This window comes from Mustela nivalis, assembly GCF_964662115.1.
Source record: "Mustela nivalis genome assembly, chromosome: 1".
NCBI lineage: Eukaryota > Metazoa > Chordata > Mammalia > Carnivora > Mustelidae > Mustela > Mustela nivalis.
The window spans coordinates 186,530,427-186,550,902 of NC_139020.1; the positions used below are offsets into that span (position 1 = coordinate 186,530,427).

The following is a 20,476-nucleotide window of genomic DNA, read 5'->3' on the forward strand; positions in this document are numbered from 1 at the left end:
TCCAGACTCTCTCTGCCATCCTTAACCCAGTAAACAGTAGCCACTGCAGGATTTCTGGGCCTTATGAGTCATGCTCTAGATGTGAGCGTCAAGGGCATAGTCCACGGTCCCATGTGCCAGCCGTTACGTCTGTCCCCCTCTCGTCCTCCACAAGCGAGGGTGCAGGTTCTAATCAGCTTCTCGGGGGAGCCTTAGGCCTCAGGAAAGACTTGCCAGAGGAGAGCACGGTCTGCAGAGCAGGGGGTCCGGAAAGCACAGCTAGCCTCCAGCTGCACGACTGAGTCACTGTTCTAACATTTCACAGAGCTCGTGTGCGAATTTTGTTTTCAAGGAGGTGGAGGAACGACCCTCATTCAGCAGCACCTGGCAGCGTGCCAGACCTAAGAAAATTCTGTTCTGCCAGCAGCTCCATGTGCCCAGGGCCTTAATCCTAGAGGCCACGCAAAAACACGAGCACTACTGGATGTCCATGTGGGGCCAAAGGCGATTTCATCATCATATTCACTGTCCTGCTTTGCCGTCATGGTACCAGGAGCCTGATATTTTCATCACATCTGTACACAACCACGTGAACTCTGCTCCTGTCCCTCTGTTGACGAATTCCTTGCTGCCCTCAGGGACAGCAAGCCCTTCCCCCAATCCCCTACCCCCTGCCCTTCATTATCTCCTGCTGCTCCTCGTCCACCCCCTATTGTGTTCCAAGAACACCTATGCAACCAGTGATCTTGCTGGGCCACAGGGGCGTGGGGGGCGGTCCCCCCTCTCTGCCTTCGTCCCTGTCATCCCACTTCCAGGAATGCCTTTTCCACCTTGCCCCCAGAAGGCCCCATCGATCATCCAATCCTGGCTCAGGTGCTACCTCCTCCATGAGGCCTCCCCAAGCCTTCAGGCCGTGTGATCTCTGGAGGGCCGAGTAGAGTTCAGATCACAGGTTCAAATCCAGGCTCTGCCATTCTATGTGACTTTCAACTAATAAATTGTATCAGTTTGGGCCTGAAGTTCTCCCTCTGTAAAAAACCCGCTCCACAGGAGGGGTGGCAAAATTCAAGGGGAAGATGTGCCTGGCGTGGAGCAATGCTATGCACTTCTTCTCGTCCTTGTCAACACCCTCACCACATACTTCCCTTACCATACACGTCATACGCAATTATAACTGCTCTCCTATTCATTACCAGCGTTCCCCCAAGGGAGGGCTGACTCCCAACTGTACATGGAAGAACAGTAGTGAAGCCCTGTCTCCTATGAGCTCTGCAGCTCTGGGCAAGTTTCTTAACCTCTCTGTGCCTTCGTTTCCTCCTCTGTAAATGAAGACGATCGTACTGCCCACCACCCTGTGGGGTGTGCGGCTTCAATGAACAAGTACACAGAAACCGCATAGAACGCTGCTGAGTAGCCATTTGGCAGCTGGTTCAAGTTCTCAGAGGGGAAGATCACCATCACCAGCCCCCACATTCTCCCTCCGCAACACCCCAGCAGCACAAGGCAGATGCTGAGGCGACTGCCCTGTGGTATCTGAGAGCATTAAGTGGCGATCACACAGGAGCTCCAATGAGCTGGGCATTAGCATTCTGTAGGTGCAGGCCGAACCTCCCAGTTGGCCCGGAGACCAGCTCGCAACCACTCGTCTTGCTGTCCTTCAGCAGGAACACCTGTTTCCACTTTGGCCCAACAGGCCCTCAGAGGAGCAGGTGTAATAAAATGCTGAACCGCCAGAAACTACTAGGCACACGTGACATGCTGCCTGGGCTGGGTATGTACTCTCCTGCTCCTGGACTTGTCCTCCAACGGTCTTCCCCATGCGAAGGCCCCCAGACACTGGAACAAACTATACACTATTCCATACAACCAACATCGTGCACTTCAAAGTCAGGTAGACCCAATGACAAATTCTGGCTCAGGCCCTTCTAGCTGTGTGACTTTGGGTGAGTGACCGCCCATCTCTGAGCCCCTGGTCCCTCCTCTTTCAAAGGGAGACATGATGACGCTCACCTCTCAGAGGACTTATAAGAAGTAAACAAGATCATCCAATGTGAAGAAGATTGTGCAAATGATGGCCATGTAATTTACAGAGCCAGGTGAAAAATGATATCAAGGGGCCTGTTGTAAGTTATTAAAGAGTTTCAAGATGGGGACAGCTGAGCGTGAGGCCAGCAAAGGGCCTTCTGAGCACAGAGCCCATGCTCCTGAAGCTGGCTTGACCAGGCAGGCATGGAGCACAGGGCCTGATACTGAGGAGGCACCCAGAGAGTTCATTCTTCTCTTCTTTCCCATGGAATCAGGCAACAGGGCCACCAATGGGGTAAAATGAGACACTCCCAATTGTTGGGAGCAGCTCACTTTCATTCAGAGCCTCATTTGTAACCCAGCTGCCTCCTGAAAGAACTTGGCTGCCTAGTTCCTGGAGGGTGTGCTCCCCTCCCCAATGCCCAAATCCTGACACCAGGATAAGTGCAGGACCTTTGAGTTAACAGAGCTTTTCCTCCCCTCATCTCCATTTCTGATTTATCCAGATGGTCTGGTTTTCCCAGCAGAACTAGCCTTCGATTCCTGCCTGCTGTGGGTTGTGTGAACTGGCAGCCCACACGTGTGCCTGGCTTGGCACCCCTCCCCCACTAATTATTATTAGATTGTGAGGTAGCTGCCAACATTAACAGGCAACAGAGTTCACATAAACCAACAATGGAATCGCCTACCAGCAGTGTTTGAGGTTGGCAACACAGGCTTGAATTCCATCAGGAATGGCAAACATCAGCTGGAAACTGGCAGCACATTCTCTTCGGACAGGGCGTGTCTCCCTAATTTGCCACAGTCCTCGCTGCTCCCTAATGTCACACACCAGACCTGCATCCTCACCCCTGGCCCTGATGGCAGCTCACTCTAGGCCCTCTAATTCCAGTCTGCTGGGGGCGCTCTGACCCAAGTGATGCTGAAATCACTAACCTGGCTCAAGAGAAGGCACTGCTTCTGGACAAGGCACCTTTCTTAATTGAATAACTAACTTCACCAAAGGGATTTTATTTTTCTTTCTTTTTTTTTTTTTTTTAGATTATTTATTTATTTATTTATTTAACAGAGAGAAATCACAAGTAGACTGAGAGGCAGGCAGAGAGAGAGAGAGAGGGAAGCAGGCTCCCTGCCGAGCAGAGAGCCCGATGCGGGACTCGATCCCAGGACCCTGAGATCATGACCTGAGCCGAAGGCAGCGGCTTAACCCACTGAGCCACCCAGGCGCCCGGGATTTTATTTTTCAATCAATTAGAAATTAACCAGGCTCTTGCTCCAACCATACCATGGGGGCCATTCCCCTCAATGAACTTGGTGGGACCTTTCTCTTACTCTTTCCAGAGCTGCACCTTGCTGGTCTGCGTGCACCAGGATGAAATGGGATGGGGGTAACAACCTCCACCCCCCTCTCCCTCCACGCCTGTGGCTGTGATAAAGGGATGCAGGGAAGGTAAGAAGAGGGAGGCCAGCCGGAGCTGGGATTCAGAAGAATGAGTCTCCTAAAATGTCTTCCAGATAAAACTTGGAGCAAGATGCTACCTAACCTGCTCTGAGCATTCGCAGGAGGAGGCAAGGATGAATGACCTTCCCCACATCCCCTCTGCCTCCCAGCTTTTATTTCAGCATCCAACAGAATCTGAGTAAAGTGCCTCCATTCTGCTTAAAAAAAAAAAAAAAAAAAAAAAGAAAAGAAAAACAGTTTTCAGTGGCATATGTCATCACTGAATTAATGCTGTTTGCCTTTTACTGGCTTGGCTCTCATCCCAGTAGAAGCAAATAAAAACGGAGTACATTGTACTATAAATGCTACAGGCAGCGATGCATCAGATGGACGCATGTGGAACGCGCCTACCCCATGGTCAGGGCTCAGCTTCGGCGGCGGGACAACCACCCCTACGCCGTCAAGGCTAAAATGAGCTTGGATCCGAGAGACCACTCTCAGGAGTAGGCGAAAGCGGGATTCTTTCCCTTTTCAGCAAAGAGCAAGAGAAGGACACACTCCACACTCATAATACAGCCTGGTTTAACGGTGGGCAACTTGACTATATTTGTTCTGAGTAACACCGCTCATTAAAAACCACCCACATCCACGAATTAAGATGGCTGCTTTAAAACACACACACACACACACGCCAAAAAACTGTGGTTAAAAACACACATAAAACTTACCATCTTAACCATTTCTAAGAGTGCGTTTCAGCCGTGTCCAGTGTATTCACACTGTTGGGCAACCCATCTCCAGAATCTGTCTTTCCTCAGCGAAACGGAAACCTTGTACCCGTTAAACCCTAGCCCCCCCACCCCCAGCCTCTGCCAGCTACCTTCTCCCTCTGCCCCTATGACTCTGACGACCCTAGGCACCTCACACTCATGGAGTCACAGACTCGTCTTTGTGCCACTGGCTTATTTCCCCGGCATCCTGTCCTCAAGGTTCACTCGTGCTGCAGCGTGTACCAGAATGTTCTTCCTTTCTGAGGCTGAATACCATTCCATTGTATGTGGAGACCACATTTAATTCATCCATGCATCTGTTTGGGTAACAACCCAAATGTGCCTCCCTCGGCGACTGTAAACAATACCACTGTGAACATGGATACACAGGGATCTCGTCAAGACCCTGCGCTTTCAGTTCCTTTGGGGAGCTACCCAGCAGTGGGATGGCTGGTTCATATGGCAGTTCTATTTTTAATTTTTTAAGGAACCACCATATTGTTCTCTACAGCGGCTGGACCGTTTTACATTCCCACCAACAGCGCACAAGCGTTCCAAATTCCCTCCATGTTCGCCAACGTTTGTTATTTTCTGTTTGGTTTTGTTGTTTGCACAGTAGCCCCCCAAGCAGGTGTGAAGTGAGAAGGTGGCTGGTTTTTTCCAGGGCCACAAAACGCGTCTTTATTTTTCTGGAGCCCTGGCATTGTCTAAACCACAGCAGCAGAGACACGACTGTCAGTTACAAACACACGTATCCTCCTGCAAGGGGCCCGGGCTCTGGACTCCCATTACTGTGCAGGAGCTGGATTAGAGCATCGTGTGATTCCATCTGTATTACCACCCGAGGGGCGCCTGCAGGGCTCAGTGGTTTAAGCCTTTGCCTTCGGCTCAGGTCATGATCTCAGGGTGCTGGGATTGAGCTCCCGCATTGGGCTCTCTGCTCAGCAGGGAGCCTGCTTCCTCCTCTCTCTGCCTGCCTCTCTGCCTACTTGTGATCTCTCTCTCTCCATCAAATAAATAAATAAAATACTTAATACACACACACACACACACACACACACACACACACACACACACACGGTTATATAACCAAACACACGCACGCACACGCACGCTACCACCCGGAGTCCCTGTGAATAAGCACTCCTTGCCCCTTCACGGAGAGCTCCCTTCAACACACGCAATCAAACAATAGTCTGTCATATCTCCTTCAGTCAGGCATTGGAAAACTAGAGGTCTTTGATAATCCCAATTACACTCTAAGTCCTATAAGTACTCTGGTCCTGACCTACCAAACTGCCACCACAGACCCTTGGTGGCAACATCATGGGTCCCGGACATCAGTTGGGAAATTGCTCATCCACGATCTTGGATCAAATACATACGACAACCTGAATTCCTGACCCCGGCCTTCATGGAATGTCCTGCTTGTTCTCAGTGGGGTCTGGTTCCCCACAACCAAGAGATATAGACTCTGTCTTAGTTCAAAGATTAGTTCGCACAGGACAGAAACTTCCAAGGGGCCAGAGGCTTTCTGGGAGGACACAAAACCATGTCGGCACTGAGCAATTCCTTCAGGCTGCTCCCAGCCGCTGCATGCTGGCCCTCCTGGGAAGATGACAGCCGAGAACAGGGACAGGCAGGATAATCTAAAAAACATCTTCAAAAAGAGGACCTGACCCACGAAACTAGCCCTGGCTGCCAAGTGCTTTGGAAAGTCCCTACAACAGCCTGCTTAATTTATTTTAGATAAAGTCTCCGACAGTTCCCTCCATGTCCACACAGTCAGGCTGAGCACTACATCCATGATTCCTGCCCTGTCTGCACGAACTTGTCCTAGCCCCTACTTCTGTCCTTAACGATTTCTTTCCTCAAATGAACTTTGAGAAGGACACTGCATATTAACATGAAAAATCAGAGTTTCTTGAGCACAGCAGTGTTGGCGCTTGGGACCAGGGAGGTCTTCGTTGTGGGTGGCTGGTCTGTGCAGGGTTAGGGTTCTCAACAGCATCCCTGGTTTCTCCCCAACTAGATGCCATGGGCAGCCCCCTCCCCAGGTACAACAACCAGACACGTTTCCAGATGTTGCCAAACGCCTTTGGGGAGTGTAGGAACAGAATCCTCTCTGGCTGAGAACCTCTGCCATATATGGAAAACTGCTATTTTTCTCTAAAGCACACATTCAAATAGTCACTTAATAATTAACATGCCAACTGAAATCATCTCGTGTTGCCCACTCAGGGAAGGAGCCCAAAGCCAGAGGGAAAGCAGTGCTATGTGAGGGGCACTTCCCTGGCCTGTGCTGGAGCTCTGTGTTGCCTGGACATGTTCCTTAGCCTTCTGTGCCTTAGTTCCCTCACTGGCCAAGGGCAACAAGGACAGCACCGCCCCCCCAGGGGTGCGATAGGACCACAAACACAGTCGGGCTTTTAGCACAGGCAACAGCAGCAAAAAACAAATGTCACCCAGTACTGTTACTGTTTCTAGAATCAGAGGTTTTCAAGGTGGGTTCCTCAGAGCTTGAGGGTTCCAAAGGGGTACCTCAGGGTTTGCCCAAAGGAGTGGGGTGTCTGGAGCTTGGCACCCACCCCTGTGGTTCAAAGCAGAACAGCAGGAGGTCATGAGTGGCTTGGTCAGTCCGTTAAACAACCGACTCCAGGTATAAGTTTGGGTCATGGGATCGAGTCCTGTGTCCGGCTCTGCGTTGAGCTCAGAGTCCGCTTGTGACTCCCCCTCTCTCTCCTCTTGTCCCTCCCCCTTGCTCTCTCTCATTCTCTCTCTCTCTCCCTCTAAAATAAATAAATCTTAAAAAAAAAAGAAAAAAGAAAAAAGAAAAAAAGAAGCAAGAGGCCCAACGAACTGACTCTGACCATTCTCAGCTCATGTTTCAGACAGAAGGAGGCCAGGAGACTGGTAGGCTGACCCCAGAACTGTACTGTCCTTTAAGTACCTGGCTCAGGACTGACCCAGAGAGGGGCGGGTGCAAGATTTCAGGGAATGAACATTTCTCTACTGGGGTTCTGAGCAGGATTCAGTCTGAGAAAGGACTTTCCCTGATTTGAGGAAACGAAGACGGAAAGCCCTAGCACTCAAGGATTGTTTTATAGACCACGCCCACCCTGAAATGCTTCTGCCAGGGCCTGCTGTCCTGCACACCACCCCAAGAACATCTTATGGTATGATCTGGCTACTGGGGGTGCCTGCACCACGTGCTGCCTGTGGCTCACAAGAGAGGGGCTGCAGCAGATTTCCACGCGGCACAGGCCCCGTCGAGGATTTCCCACTAGCCGAGGCCGGCACAGAGACACGGCAGCTGCGCGGAAGCCTCTAATCCTTCCCGTCGGCCTGCAGGGCAGCTGGAAACGGAGCTATCAGCTCTACACCAAGGCCGACGACCAGCAGTTCCTACCTCCCCAGTCCAGAGATGTGTTTAGTTGGCGTATGTGAAAACGAAAAATGAAAGGGAAGAAAAAGGGAAAATGTCTTAAAAATTGGAACTCATTTAAAAATTGAGAGATACTGCACAAAGATTTGGATTTCTGGCTTGCGAGGGATCTTCAGCGGCTGTAATCAGAGGAACTGAGTGAGGCTGTCCTCTTTAGAAAACACACGTGCACTCTGATTTGCTGTGGTCCTCCCCCCTCCCTAATATCTGCTTCTCTCACTGACCCCACCTGTCTGCCTTCTGTCATTGTCTGAGTTTGCTGCTTCTCCCACAGAAGGACTCCTCTTCTCCTTCCTTGTGAATTCATACCAAAGCCACTACTCACAGGACTTACAAAGATGTTATCAGACATCATCGGAATTTAAAACAAGGCTTCTGGAGATGCTGGTCAAAATAGAACACAGTTTGTAACTTTAAAGAATTAATGCTTGTTTCAAAGAGGCTAAATGTAGGGGACCTGGGTGACTCCATCGGTTAAGCATCCGATGCTTGATTTTGGCTCAGGTCATGGTCTTGGGAGTCTTGGGATTGAGCCCTGTGTCGGGCTCTGCGCTCAGCAGGGAGTTTGTGTGAGGTCCTCTCTCTCCCCTCTGCCCCTCCACACCCTCCATCCTGCTCGCACTCTCTCTCAAGAAAAAAAAAAAAAAAAAAAAAGAAGAAGGCTAATTATTGATGAAAATAATTGTGTTTACCTACCATGAAGAAAAACTAAGTGAGATTTAAAGAAATGTACATACAAAGTCTTTAAGTCGCCACAAATATGCAGGTGAGAGGCTTTATTTAAGAAGTAAATGCCGAGCGGGAGGAGGCAGACAGAGAAAGAGTAGGACGGCTGGAAGGGAAGTGAGGTGGTGGGATCATGGACTGATGTGAGGTTGCGGGTTTTACCCTTGGGTCACTCATACCCTTCGTCAACCAACAAGCACACACGTATTTCTGCTTAAACCAGGGGTCGGAAAATGTGGCTGTGCAGGTCAAACCAGGCCCACTGTCTGGTTCTGTACACGGTGTTTTGTTGGAACTCAAGCATATCTGCTCACTTACATATTATTCTGGCTGCTTTTGTGCCACCTGGAGGGGCTGACAAGTTTCGACAGAGACCTATGGCCCACAAGGCTTTGAGATGTGAACCTTCCCCCTAGATGTACATGTTGAGGGAGTGGCTCTGATTTACCAGCCTGCGGAAAGAGCACAGTTCCTGGAGGTCATTCCGAATGGCAGCTAACTGGGGACAAGTCTTGGCATGCTCCTTACTGTCCAAGGAGGGTGACAAAAGAAAGACCCACGAGGAGCCTCCTTATGGTTGCCATTGTGATTTCGTGGCCTGTGGGTTGCAACAGCACCTCCTTACTTGTGATGGACCCCAAGGGAGACTCCATTTATTTGCACTGAGAGCTCTTGTTATACCCATTTTACAGACGAGAACACCGAGCATAGAGACTGCCTGAGAAGTAGGCATGAGTCCGGGGCAGAGGGGTGACCCGACTCCAGAAGGAACTCTGCCGAGATGGCACATGGTGATGCTTCATGGCGGAAGCTGGAGACCCACACGCCCCAGCCCCGGGGCTCCAGATCCCCAGGGTTCACTGAGTCTTTCCCTTTCCCTGGAATTAGACACCAACCCCAATGACTCATTGCCTCCCCCCGGAACAGACACAGGTCCCCCGCTGCTCTCTAGTCTCACAAAGTACCTAAGTTCTCAACAGCCATCTTTGTCGGAAGTATGGGCCAAACAGTGTTTAAGAGAACAGGCGGAGAAGATGACCTTGCCAGACCCCTGAGCCCAAAGGCAGAGTCACTCAGGATTGAAAATCTGGTCTCGACAAGGTCTACCACTAGTCTATGGAGAAACCCCACTAGTCCAAGCCACCACTGCCCTCACCGCCTAACTGGGTTTCTTGTGTCTCTTCCTGCCTCCCCTGTATAACCTCCACAAAGAGGCCACAGGGGTCTTTCAAAAATGTTAATCAGACGAGCCCGTCTCCTGCTGAAATCCACCACTGGTTTTCCATTTCAATTAGAATCAAGTCCTCAGCATGGACCATGAGGCCCCTCCTGGTCTGAGCTCCACCAGTCTGTGAACTCATCCCTTCTCCCTCCTCCTGACTCTCCAGGGTCCACACGCACTGGCCCTGGGATCGCATCTCCACCACTCCAAATTCATCGCGACTTTGGGTCTCTGGACCTGTATTCCTCCAGCTCTCTGCATGGCTACCTCGTCACCATTGGGTCTCCACTCAAATGTAATTCCTCGACCTCTTGATGCCCCCCTGCCCCCCGCCCCGACCCTAGCACTTGCCACTATCTGATTTACACGCTCATGTATTGAAATATCCTCAAGCTTCCCCACTAGAACAGAAAACCCTGGAGAACAGAGGCCTGCCTTGATCTGGGTCCCATTCCCAGTGCTTCATGCGGTGCCCAGTACACAGAGACGACTCCGTAAATATTTCTTTAATATCTTCAAACATAAGAAATTCTACTGTCTCACAGTAATTCCTAGAGGAAATGTCACCATTCGTGTAGGAATGGCTTCAAACGGCTTTGTAAGTGGCCTGCTATTTCCATCCCTCAACTCTACAGAAGGCTACTCTATACCTTTCCCCAAAACTGGGACAAACTGAGCAACACCCACAGGAAACCCAAACTTCAAAAAACGAGTCCATACCAGCTTTAAGGAGGAACGTAATTCAAAACATGAAAATTTATTCTAAGTTGTATCTTAACATACGAGATCTCAGCTTTAGATGAATTTTAATGTTTACAAGTGCAAAAGCAAATAAATATTTACCAGTTGCTTTTTTTTTTTTTTGCACTCTTATAACTCCACAACAGCTTAGATGCAAAAAAAATTGTTGCTAAACATCTTGTAGTCTGGCAAAAAGAAGAATTTCTTATTAAGAAAACCCCTCACAACAATCACAACCCCTCATGCACACGGCTGCCTCGCAGACTATCAGGATGGTTTGTTAGGATCTGAGCACAGGATAGAGCAAAGGAGCACTACGGGTCGGGGTGACCGGGGATCGCCAGCTCAGGGCGGGGGCCAGAGCAGCCACGGCCCGGTCTCACCATCAGCTGGGTACTGCATACGGCAAACGGGATTCTGGCAGAGAGAGCCCCACTGCTTGGGCGAGGACTGTGGGCTCCCCACTGAGCAGGGAGCCTGACATGTGCTCGATCCCAGGACCCTGGAATCATGACCTGAACTGAAGGCAGATGCTTAACCGACTGAGCCACTCAGGCGCCCCTCACTGTGTAGTTTAAATCCTCAGAGTTATTCTGCAGTAAGTAGATGTGTTAAGGGAACAAATATCACAGTGAGACTTATTCCAGCCACAATGAGAGAGGAAGTTATTCTTATTATAATAAAAAATACAGACAGACAGATAGATACACACACAAACATCTCTTACGCCAGGGACATACACGATCTCAGGAAGACTAAGCACTTTCTGGAGCTTCGTCTCCCATCTCATGCTCAGTTGAGGACAGGCCACTTACCTGGATTAACAGTGATAAATTTGCTGTCCTCAGAAAATCGGTCCCCTCGGGACATGGGCTTTTTCGATGGCATCTGGGGCCTCCTGGAATCGCTCCCTTGGAAATGCTCCTCTGTGACTGTGGGGGGCACTTGGGTGGAGGTGACCGAGCCAGAGTCCAGGCCGGGGCGGGCATCCCGCACGTCATCGGGCTGGTCTGTGGGGACGGCAGTGCGGTCCTGCCTGGGCCCGGGCAGAGTCTGATGCCCCCCCTCCTCGGCCGTCCTGTTGGCGGACGATGGTGTGGGGGTGGGCTCGTCCTGCCTTGGCTCCTGGGCAGCGTGGGTCACCCCGCTCTTCTTCTTCTCAGGGTCCTTCTCCCCCTCGTCCTCGTGCTCCCGCTCCCCGTCCTCGCTCTCACTTTTCTCATCCTTCTCCCCTTCTTCTGTGCCCTCGCTGTCCTTGCTCGGTGCCGAGTCGCCGTCGGGGCCTGGGGAAGCCAAGGCCTCCGTGGTGGCCAGGACGGGCCTGACGGCCTGCTTGCTGGCAGAGGCAGCCGTGGGCAGGCGTGTGGGCCACACCGTGCTGGGGAAGGAGGGGATGCCACCGCCGCTGAAGCCCAGGCCGGCCAGGAGCGTGCTGGTGACCACCGAGGCCACGGTCGCCTGGCTGCCACTAGAGGACGGGCCCATCCCAGTCGCCATGGAGACAAATGAGAAGGGGATGCCGGAGGATGTCCAGGTGGAAGAGCCCGAGCTGATGGGGGCCATGTCGGCTGACGAGGCAGGAGACGCTGTGGGCTTCAAGGGGTCGCGCGGGGAGGGCAGGAGAGGGGAGAGAAGAGAGAGCAGAGTGGCGTGAGTCATCAGGATAGGGAAAGAGGCCCTGGTTATGGCGCTTAATGAGGTTTACTCATCTTTGATTCTCCTCACAGGGTTTCTCAAAGAGCAGTGCCAAAGATGACACGAGGCAATCCGTGAACAACCATCTCTGGTCTTAATGGTTACACAATTACTTGCAGTGCATTAAAGAACTTAACTAGCCTATCACACCCAAATTTCACTGCTATGGCTTAGGAGGAAGCCAGGTATCAAAAGAAGAGTAAGTACTATTAAAGTTGGTGGAAAAAAAAGAACAACTAAGTAATAAACTGGCCACGTCAGATGTTTGAGTGATCCCGGGGTGACCCTGGAAGACATAGGTGCCCTTGCCTTTTCATACACCAGAGGCCCTTGCGGAGAGCACACAGCAATTAGGTCCAGAAAAGCCCTCTGGAGTGGCCACCCGAGTCAGCAGCAGCAGGGTTGGAAGAAGAAGCCACACTCCACACTGCCCACTTTGGGAACTGGCTGACAGCCGTGTGCCTTTGGGATGGGCCCTGCACGGCTGCCGGAACTTCCAAAATCTCTGGGTCTACATGGTCTATGTCCACATATATGGCAACAAGAGAAATTCCATTTAACAAGAACCCACTGTGTGCCAGGCCTTCACACCCTACCCTGGAGGCAAGCAGGTTCATCACCCCATTTTATAGGTCAGGAAACCGAGGCACAGAGATGCTGAGGGCTGGAGGGAGGGCTGCCTGTGTGTGAGCCTCAGCTCATTCTTCCTACCACACCAAACTGGGGCTTACGTGTGGGAGCCACATATGGTACCTCAAGGAAAACAAGAAATGTTGCTCTAAGTTATCCGTTTAATTTTAGTTTTTATAACCTGGTGTACAGAACCCAGATTTCCATCCCATCACTTCTATAGTTGAAAACAACACAGTCAGAACAACTTGGATTTCATACCATTATCACCATATTGTAGCTGGGAAACTTTGTAGTTTAAGGATGGCCGAGTTAGCAAATGTTAGGTTCTAAAGTTGGTTAATGAAATTCCAAATGCCACGTAAGATAAGGTGCCCAAGACAGAGAAGTCAGATGGTTTGGGCTTGAGTTGACAAGCCCCTGTCTGGGGGATGCTGAATATATTACTTTTAACTCATTGAGCCTCAATTGCCTCATCCGTAAAATGGGAACAGTAGTAATACCAATCTCATGGGATGCAGCCAGGAGTAAATAAAATAATAAAATAATCTGTGTCTAAAACCCAGGAAACACCAGCAAATTTTAGACTACTACTGTCACCACCAACACTATCATTAATACCATGATTGTTCTTCACACTAGAAATGGCAAAGCTTAGATATTAATTGAAGCTCCAGAAATCTGCAAATCCACGTAACGCTGGGAAGTGAGAGCCTCTGAACTTTAGCATATGTCAGTGAAGAGCATGGAAGAGACCTTTTCACTCCTTTTTGAGTACTCCTACATTGTATGATCTCACAGATGATAATTTAAAATCGAGACAGTTTTTATCTTGGTAATAAATATACAGTATAACACAACTGCTTTAACTCTGTCGCAAAGCTTTTTTTCATAACACACTGAATTATGAACAGTGAGAAATGTAAGGGTTTCTGTATTTTCACTGCCTTGTGAGCAGTTTAACAACATCATACTGCCACCTCGTGGTGAAAGTTTTTACTGCATGTGAATGAAAAAACAGACAAAGCAATTACCATCTGCTACTTACCACTCCTGTTTTAACAATTCTGGTCCCTTGGAATATTCGAGTAGTATTAGCTGAAACAAAGAAATTACATTGTGAATAATACAACTTTTTTGTTGTTCCAACAAATCTTTACTTAAGCTTTACATACAATTGCCACATGTCACTAGACACTATTTCTGCAGACTTTCTCCCAACTATTTAAAAATGTAAAACCCTTCTTAGCTTATGAATCATTTAAAAACTTTTAGAATGCTATACAGTTTCCTGGCTCTTAAGTTTAAGCTATTAGTTTCAGTTTTTTGAGTTTTTTAATTGCTTTCTGTTTTAAAGTATAGCTTACATAAGTAAACAAATAAATCTTAAGTGTATAGTCTAATTTTCTTTTCTTTTCTTCTTTTAAAGACTTTATTTATTTGGCAGAGAGAGACCACAAGTAGGCAGAGAGACAGGCAGAGAGAATGGGAGAAGCAGGCTCCCTGCTGAGCAGAGAGCCCGATGCCGGGCTCGGTCCCAGGACCCTGAGATCACGACACAAACCGAAGGCAGAGGCTTAATCCACTGAGCCACCCAGGTTCCCCTATAGTCTAATTTTCTTTGTAAACACCTCTGTGACTACCACCTGTACTGAGACATAGATGTTCTCCAGGACCCAGCAGGTGTGTGTACGTCCCCACCTTTCCAAAAGGTAACCGCAGTTCTGACTTCTGTCAGAGTTTGGTCTATTTTAGATCTTCACAGAAGTGGAATCATATTATTACTGTTCCTTCCTCTTATCTATCTTTAAAATTTATTATTATTATTATTATTTTTAGTAATCTCTACACCCAACATGGGGCTTGAACTCACCACCCTGAGAACAAGAGTCCCATGCTCTTCTGACTGAGCCACCCCCCATTATTTTTTGATTATAATGTCTTTTACTATCCGTTCAGTCATTATAATATGAATCCTGAATTTACTATAGTATACCTTAAATTAGTATTTTACCACTTGCTAAAAACATAAGAACTGTACAATAATTTAATTCTATTTGCCTGCCTCACCTTTTGTGTATAGTCAAGTATTTTTTTCTACTTAAGTTTTGAAACCCAGTAAGATATTGCCATTATTACATTTAGTGGTCAAATTCTTATATGATCTACACAATATTCATACTGGTGTTCACTCCTTGTAGTTTTCTTTGACCATAAGTTAGTATTATAAACAGGAGAACTGAAAAAGTTTAATTGTATAAAACACACATAACATAAAGCTTACCATCTTAACTACTTTTAAGTTGTAGTTCAGTAGTGTTAAGTATATTTTCATTGTTGTGCAACTAATCTCCAGAATTTGTGCATCTTTCGAAACAGAAACTCTGTATCCATTAAACAATGCCCATTTTTCCCTTTCCCCAACCCTTTCTATATGTTTCACTAGCTACTTCATGTAAGTGGAATCATATATATTTGTCTTTTTGTGACTGGCTTATTTCATTTTGCATAATGTCTTTAAGGTTCATACAATGCTGGACTGTGTGTCAGAATTTGCCCCCTTTTCAAGGCTGAATAATATTCCACTGTATGCACATACCACATTTTATTTATCTATTCATTGTTGGTAGACATTTGGGTTGCTTTGCTGTTGTGAGTAATGGGAACAGTATAATTAAAAAAAAAAGGACTCTTCATGATAAATCTCAAAAAAACAGTACTGTTATATAAACTAAAAGTTTACTTCCTATATATACATGGTACTAAAAAAACCAGCCCCCCGAAAAAATGCCAAAATAAATAATATGTGTACCCGTTTTAAGTTTTTACCTAAGCCAGAAGTGGCAAATGACTGACATAGTTTTTCATTTGGTCTGCAAGCTTTTCAAAAAGGTATTTGTTGCAATAGCCTTCAACCTAAAAAATTCCCAATTTCCCGCTTTTCTGAAAAGTCACAATATTCGGTAAAACTGAAGTCTCCTTCCTGCAGGAGCTGAGTGTCCCTCACTTCCTTTGGGTGGATGTAGGATCTCTGACTTCCCATGGATAATCCTCCCCTCCTCTGTACAGGCTCCCGTGCAGCCTCAGGGGTATGTGGGTCTGTAACCCCCGACCTAACCATATATTCCCTGTGCATAGTTGTGAAATCCAGTGAGAAGAGACAGACGTGGAGAAGAGACCTATCTAGAATTCAGGACAACTAGGTCAAACACAGCAGCCTTGGAAGCAAATAGCTCTTACCTAAGAATAACTAACTGGTTTAAGCCAGGGTGACTAGGATGTTTCTTCAGGACCATTCAGGTCTGAAATGTTGAACTTGGTGCCCATGGGATGCAAGGACAGGGGATAAAAGGCGTCTGACTTCCCATTAAGCTCTCACTGACATGTAAGGCTTCCTTCCACCATGAAAAGCAGGCAACAATTCTCAGCCACCCTAGTGGGACCACAGACTTTGTCTCTGACCTAAAGTCAGATGTTTTTATATTGCCTTATATATTTATCATAGCTAGTTTGGAATATCATTTATGTTCATCACTACTCAGAAATCACAGCAGCTAACAGACCCTACTGATTGTCATTCAAAGTTTTAATAAAAATAAAAAAAAATAATAAAAGCATCTATGACTACATTCCAAATTTGTTTAAAATATTTTGACAACTATACTTGGTACTTGGATATAATTGGTTGTCTTTTCTATGTATTTTGCTTATTTATTTTAAGCCATGCTGAGAGAGAATCCATTGGCTTCAGGTTGCCTGATGGGTCCATGGTTTGGAGAGAAAGCTACAGAACCATGATTTTCCATGACTGTTGAGAACTGCAGACAGGCTCTGAATACACAATCAATCTTTCCATCTGTTTGGTGAGTTACTGGGGGTACAGGGTAATATTTACTCTTTGGGGTGGTCTGTTGCTGTGTTTAAATGACTGGGTTTTGGAATAAGAAATTCAGACCCCGCTTAGTAGCCAAGTGATTTCTTTTGCAAGTTAGTTCACTGCCTAGGAAATCATTTCTCCATCTGTAAAATAACACGCACGTTACAAGCTGCCACGGGTCAGATGGTGTAACTAATGGGAAAATGTTCTGTAACCGTGAACCATTCTGTGGATACCACTTGCTATACTGCTGTTACTATATTTACCCCACTAAGGCAAATAGGTAACATTTATTATGCTATACAGAACATAAATAGTGTGATATTTACCATAATGTAAAGAGTACACCTGGTTACCTCATGCTCTCAAACCAGTTGTAAATTTCATCACTGGGAAACCCAATAATTCTGAGCAAGGCTTCTGTGAAATTCTCAATGCTTTTCCCCTTTCCCTTTCTTTCTTTCTTTTTTTTTTTTTTAAGATTTTATTTATTTATTTGACAGAGATAACAAGTAGGTAGAGAGGCAGGTGGGGGGTGGGGGGTGGGGGGTGGGGAAGCAGGCTCCCTGCTTAGCAGGGAGCCTGAATTTGGAGCTCGATCCCAGGACCTGGAGATCATGACCTGAGCTGAAGGCAGAGGGTTAACCCACTGAGCCACCCAGGTGCCCCTCCCCTTTCCCTTTCAAGACTTAAGTCCTACTCATTGTGCAGTGTTCTGTATGGGGCCCTTCTTCTCAAAAATGCATCTTTGGGGGCACCTGGGTCGCTCAGTTGGTTAAGCATCTGCCTTCGGCTCAGGTCATAATCCCAGGGTCCTGGGATTAAGCCCCACGTCGAGCTCCTTGCTCAGTGGAGAGCCTGCTTCTCCCTCTGCCTCTCCCTGCTGCTCGTGAACTCTCTCTCTCACAAAAATAAATAAAATCTTTTAAAAATGCATACATGGGGGGCGCCTGGGTGGCTCAGTGGTAAAATCCTCTACCTTCAGCTCAGGTCATGATCCCCGGGTCCTGGGATCGAGCCCCGCATCGGGCTTTCTGCTCAGCAGGGAGCCTGCTTTCTCCTCTCTCTCTCTCTGTCTGCCTCTCTGCCTACTTGTAATCTGTGTCTAAATAAATAAATAAAATCTTAAAAAAAAAAAATTCGTACATGGCTCCCAACAAGAGGTGTGTTAGCCTACCCAAAGGTCTAGTTGGTACACTGCCTTCTGGCTGCTGTAGGGAAGACGTGAAACCCATCTCGGGGAGGAGTGGAGGACCAGGGCCCTCTGTCTACACATAGGGACAAGCACCAATATATAACACGCATCAACTCACATCCACCTCTAAACAGACTGAGTCCGTGCACAAAGGGGACACTGGCCATTGCCAACAAGTCTCTGTGATTAAACATTTTAAACACACCATGCTTGAAACTTAGAGCTGACAAGGCCTTTTTGCATTACCTTACATTATAAACATTTAATTTTTCAAAGTCCATGAAGAAACCAGCAAGCTCGGGGCCTATTAATCAGGAAAAGCATTCTGCAGAGCCCGGGTTCTCAGAACACACAGGAGGCTTAATCATGATTTATGTGTCCCGAGTTCCAGGGCCCTGGCCTCAGCAAGTTCCCACTGTGGCCTCCCCTTCTCTCTCCCTTAGGCTGGCACAGGCCCAGCTTCAGCCTCCTGGACCCTCCTCCTGGACCGTGGGCAGAGCCTCCAAGACACTCGGCACAGGTGGCCATGGTGAGCGTGATTTATGTGGGCAAAAACTCCAGCCTTGCTCATTTCAATTATTTTAAATGGAAGCAAGACGTAACACAAACCTGAGCAAACAGTTAAAGGCCGAACTGTAAAGCTAGGAGGGCTCCTTAGAGGGAATCAAAGGCTGGAAGGGCTTCCTGCCCAGGGTTCATCATTTCTTACTTTTTTAGACCAAACTGAATACTGAAGGGACATCTACAGTTGGTGCCAGGCACTCTGCTAACTATGTAACGAGCTTCACCACACATCATTCTACGAGGCCCCTGTGACAGGGGTACTGTCACTATTACCCCTTTTCAGACTGTGACACTGTAGCTCTGAGAAACTTATCAATGTTCTCTGAGTCCCACCAATGCTGAGCAGTAGCCAGACTCAAACCTGGGGCCCCCATTGGGGGACCAGCACGTCAGTCTTCACTGGGCAGGCCAGTAACCTGGGCCATCTGGCTAGAACTCAGATTCCTGGCCTCACCCTCAGATTCTGATGCAATTGCTCTGGGAGGCGTTCAGATGCGTGCATTTCTCGGAGACTCCCAGATGATGCTGGTGCTGCTGGTCCACAGACGATGGGCTTCACGGGGCCCCTGAAGCTGGATGCAAAATTCTGGCATTTTCTACATACAAGGTCCAACGCCCTCATCAGATATGTGACTCCAAAAGATTAAGACCCACTGGTTTGGCATGGAGGTTTCTCTGAAACTGGAGATCCCGGAAGGAAAGGACCCTATCAGAGAGGACCTTGGGCTGGCAGAGCAGGAGGCAAAACTCTAGCGTTCCCTCCATGCTGGTCTTGATATATGTCACCAAACCAAATCAGCAGACTATGGCCCACAGCCCAGCTGCCTATACTTGTCAATAAAGTTTCAGTGGAACCGGGGCTGGGATTAGGTTGGGACAAGTGAGACAGAGTGGATCCTATTTTTATTTAAAATTTGGGTATTTTGGGGGTGCCTAGGCGGCTCAGTTGGTTAAGTGTCTGCCTTTAGCTCAGGTCATAATCTTGGGGTCCTGGGATTGAGCCCTGAATCGGGCTCCTTGCTCAGTGGGGAGCCTGCCTCTCCCTCTGCCTGCTGCTCCCTCTGCTTGTGCTTACTCTCTATCAAATAAGTAAGTACAATCTTAACTAAAAAAAAAAAAAAAGAAAAAAAAGAATTTGGGCATTTTGTCCACAAACTTTTTCTTTTTTTAACTGAAAAATATAATGTATCTGATGACTGAGTTTTTTGGTGCTCTTTTAAATTTTGCACCAAGGTTAATGCCTCTATTGCCTCACGTTAGTCCTGGCCCTGGAAATTTCTACAAGACCCTGTATCAGCAGGTACAAGCCCCTGGGATCCTGTAAGTAGTGGCTCATTTGTGTGGCTTGCAAGCCCAAAGAGTGGGCCAGATACTTGTGCTCTAGTTCCTAAGAGAACAACTAACTGATTCAGGATAGAAACCCAAACACATGACCAGGAGGTGATTTCACAATGACAGTGTTAGACAAATACTTGGTTCCCCACAGCTGGAAAATAGCAGTAGTAAAAAAAATAATCAACATTTTGCTCTTTTCCCCCGTCTTCTGGCCTATGAAACCCCTAACCTAAGAGGCAGATTTAAAACCCCACCCTGATTCTTAGGCCAGGTTTATTTTCTTTTGTCCAGGTCCCTTATTAGAAAGGCTAAGGCAGCATAAAGTAGGAAGGGCGCAGGGCCACTGGGGCCCAGAAGGATGGGAATAAGCCTTACCTTGGAAGAGCATCGTCTGGCTGAAGTCACTGCGCATGTCATTCCGACACACCGCCTGGACCCGGAACAGGTAAAGGCTATCAGGGGACACATGGCTAATGGTGGCTTTCTGCAGGGGAAGAAAGGAAAGGTAGTGAGTTGGTTTTGAAGGCTGCTACACACTTTACCTTCTAGAGCAGAACCTAAAATCAGGAAACGTAGTCCTTTTAAATTACTGGGTCCCCTGACCAAGCCTGAGAGCCATGATGCTTCCCTATGGACCATAGGGTCACTTTGAAAGGGAAGGAAGTTCAAAAATAACTGGCTGGGAGTCTGTTTTCAACACTGACATGTACAGGGTGACAGATGTAACAAAATCCATCTTGACTTGTTCTTAACTGTTGTTTGGAACACGTCCCCAGCCTTCTTTCCACTCACTAAACTTGGGCTTCTTCCGTAACGACCATACCTTTTGTG

General features: G+C 47.8%; 1 protein-coding gene across 6 annotated transcripts in view; it reads right to left on the minus strand.

Annotated features, from left to right (window-relative positions):
- The window catches only part of PTPRG (protein tyrosine phosphatase receptor type G), a gene marked incomplete at its 5' end in the record, with an annotated part of 700,341 nt that overhangs the window by 85,244 nt on the left and 594,621 nt on the right, over positions 1–20,476 (minus strand). For all 6 annotated transcript variants that reach the window (XM_082727351.1, XM_082727352.1, XM_082727350.1 and 3 more), the window contains 3 exons: positions 11,165–11,942; positions 13,723–13,772; positions 20,021–20,129. In XM_082727351.1, the coding sequence (XP_082583477.1) occupies positions 11,165–11,942; positions 13,723–13,772; positions 20,021–20,129 (937 nt within the window). The remainder of the gene's footprint in view (positions 1–11,164; positions 11,943–13,722; positions 13,773–20,020; positions 20,130–20,476) is intronic.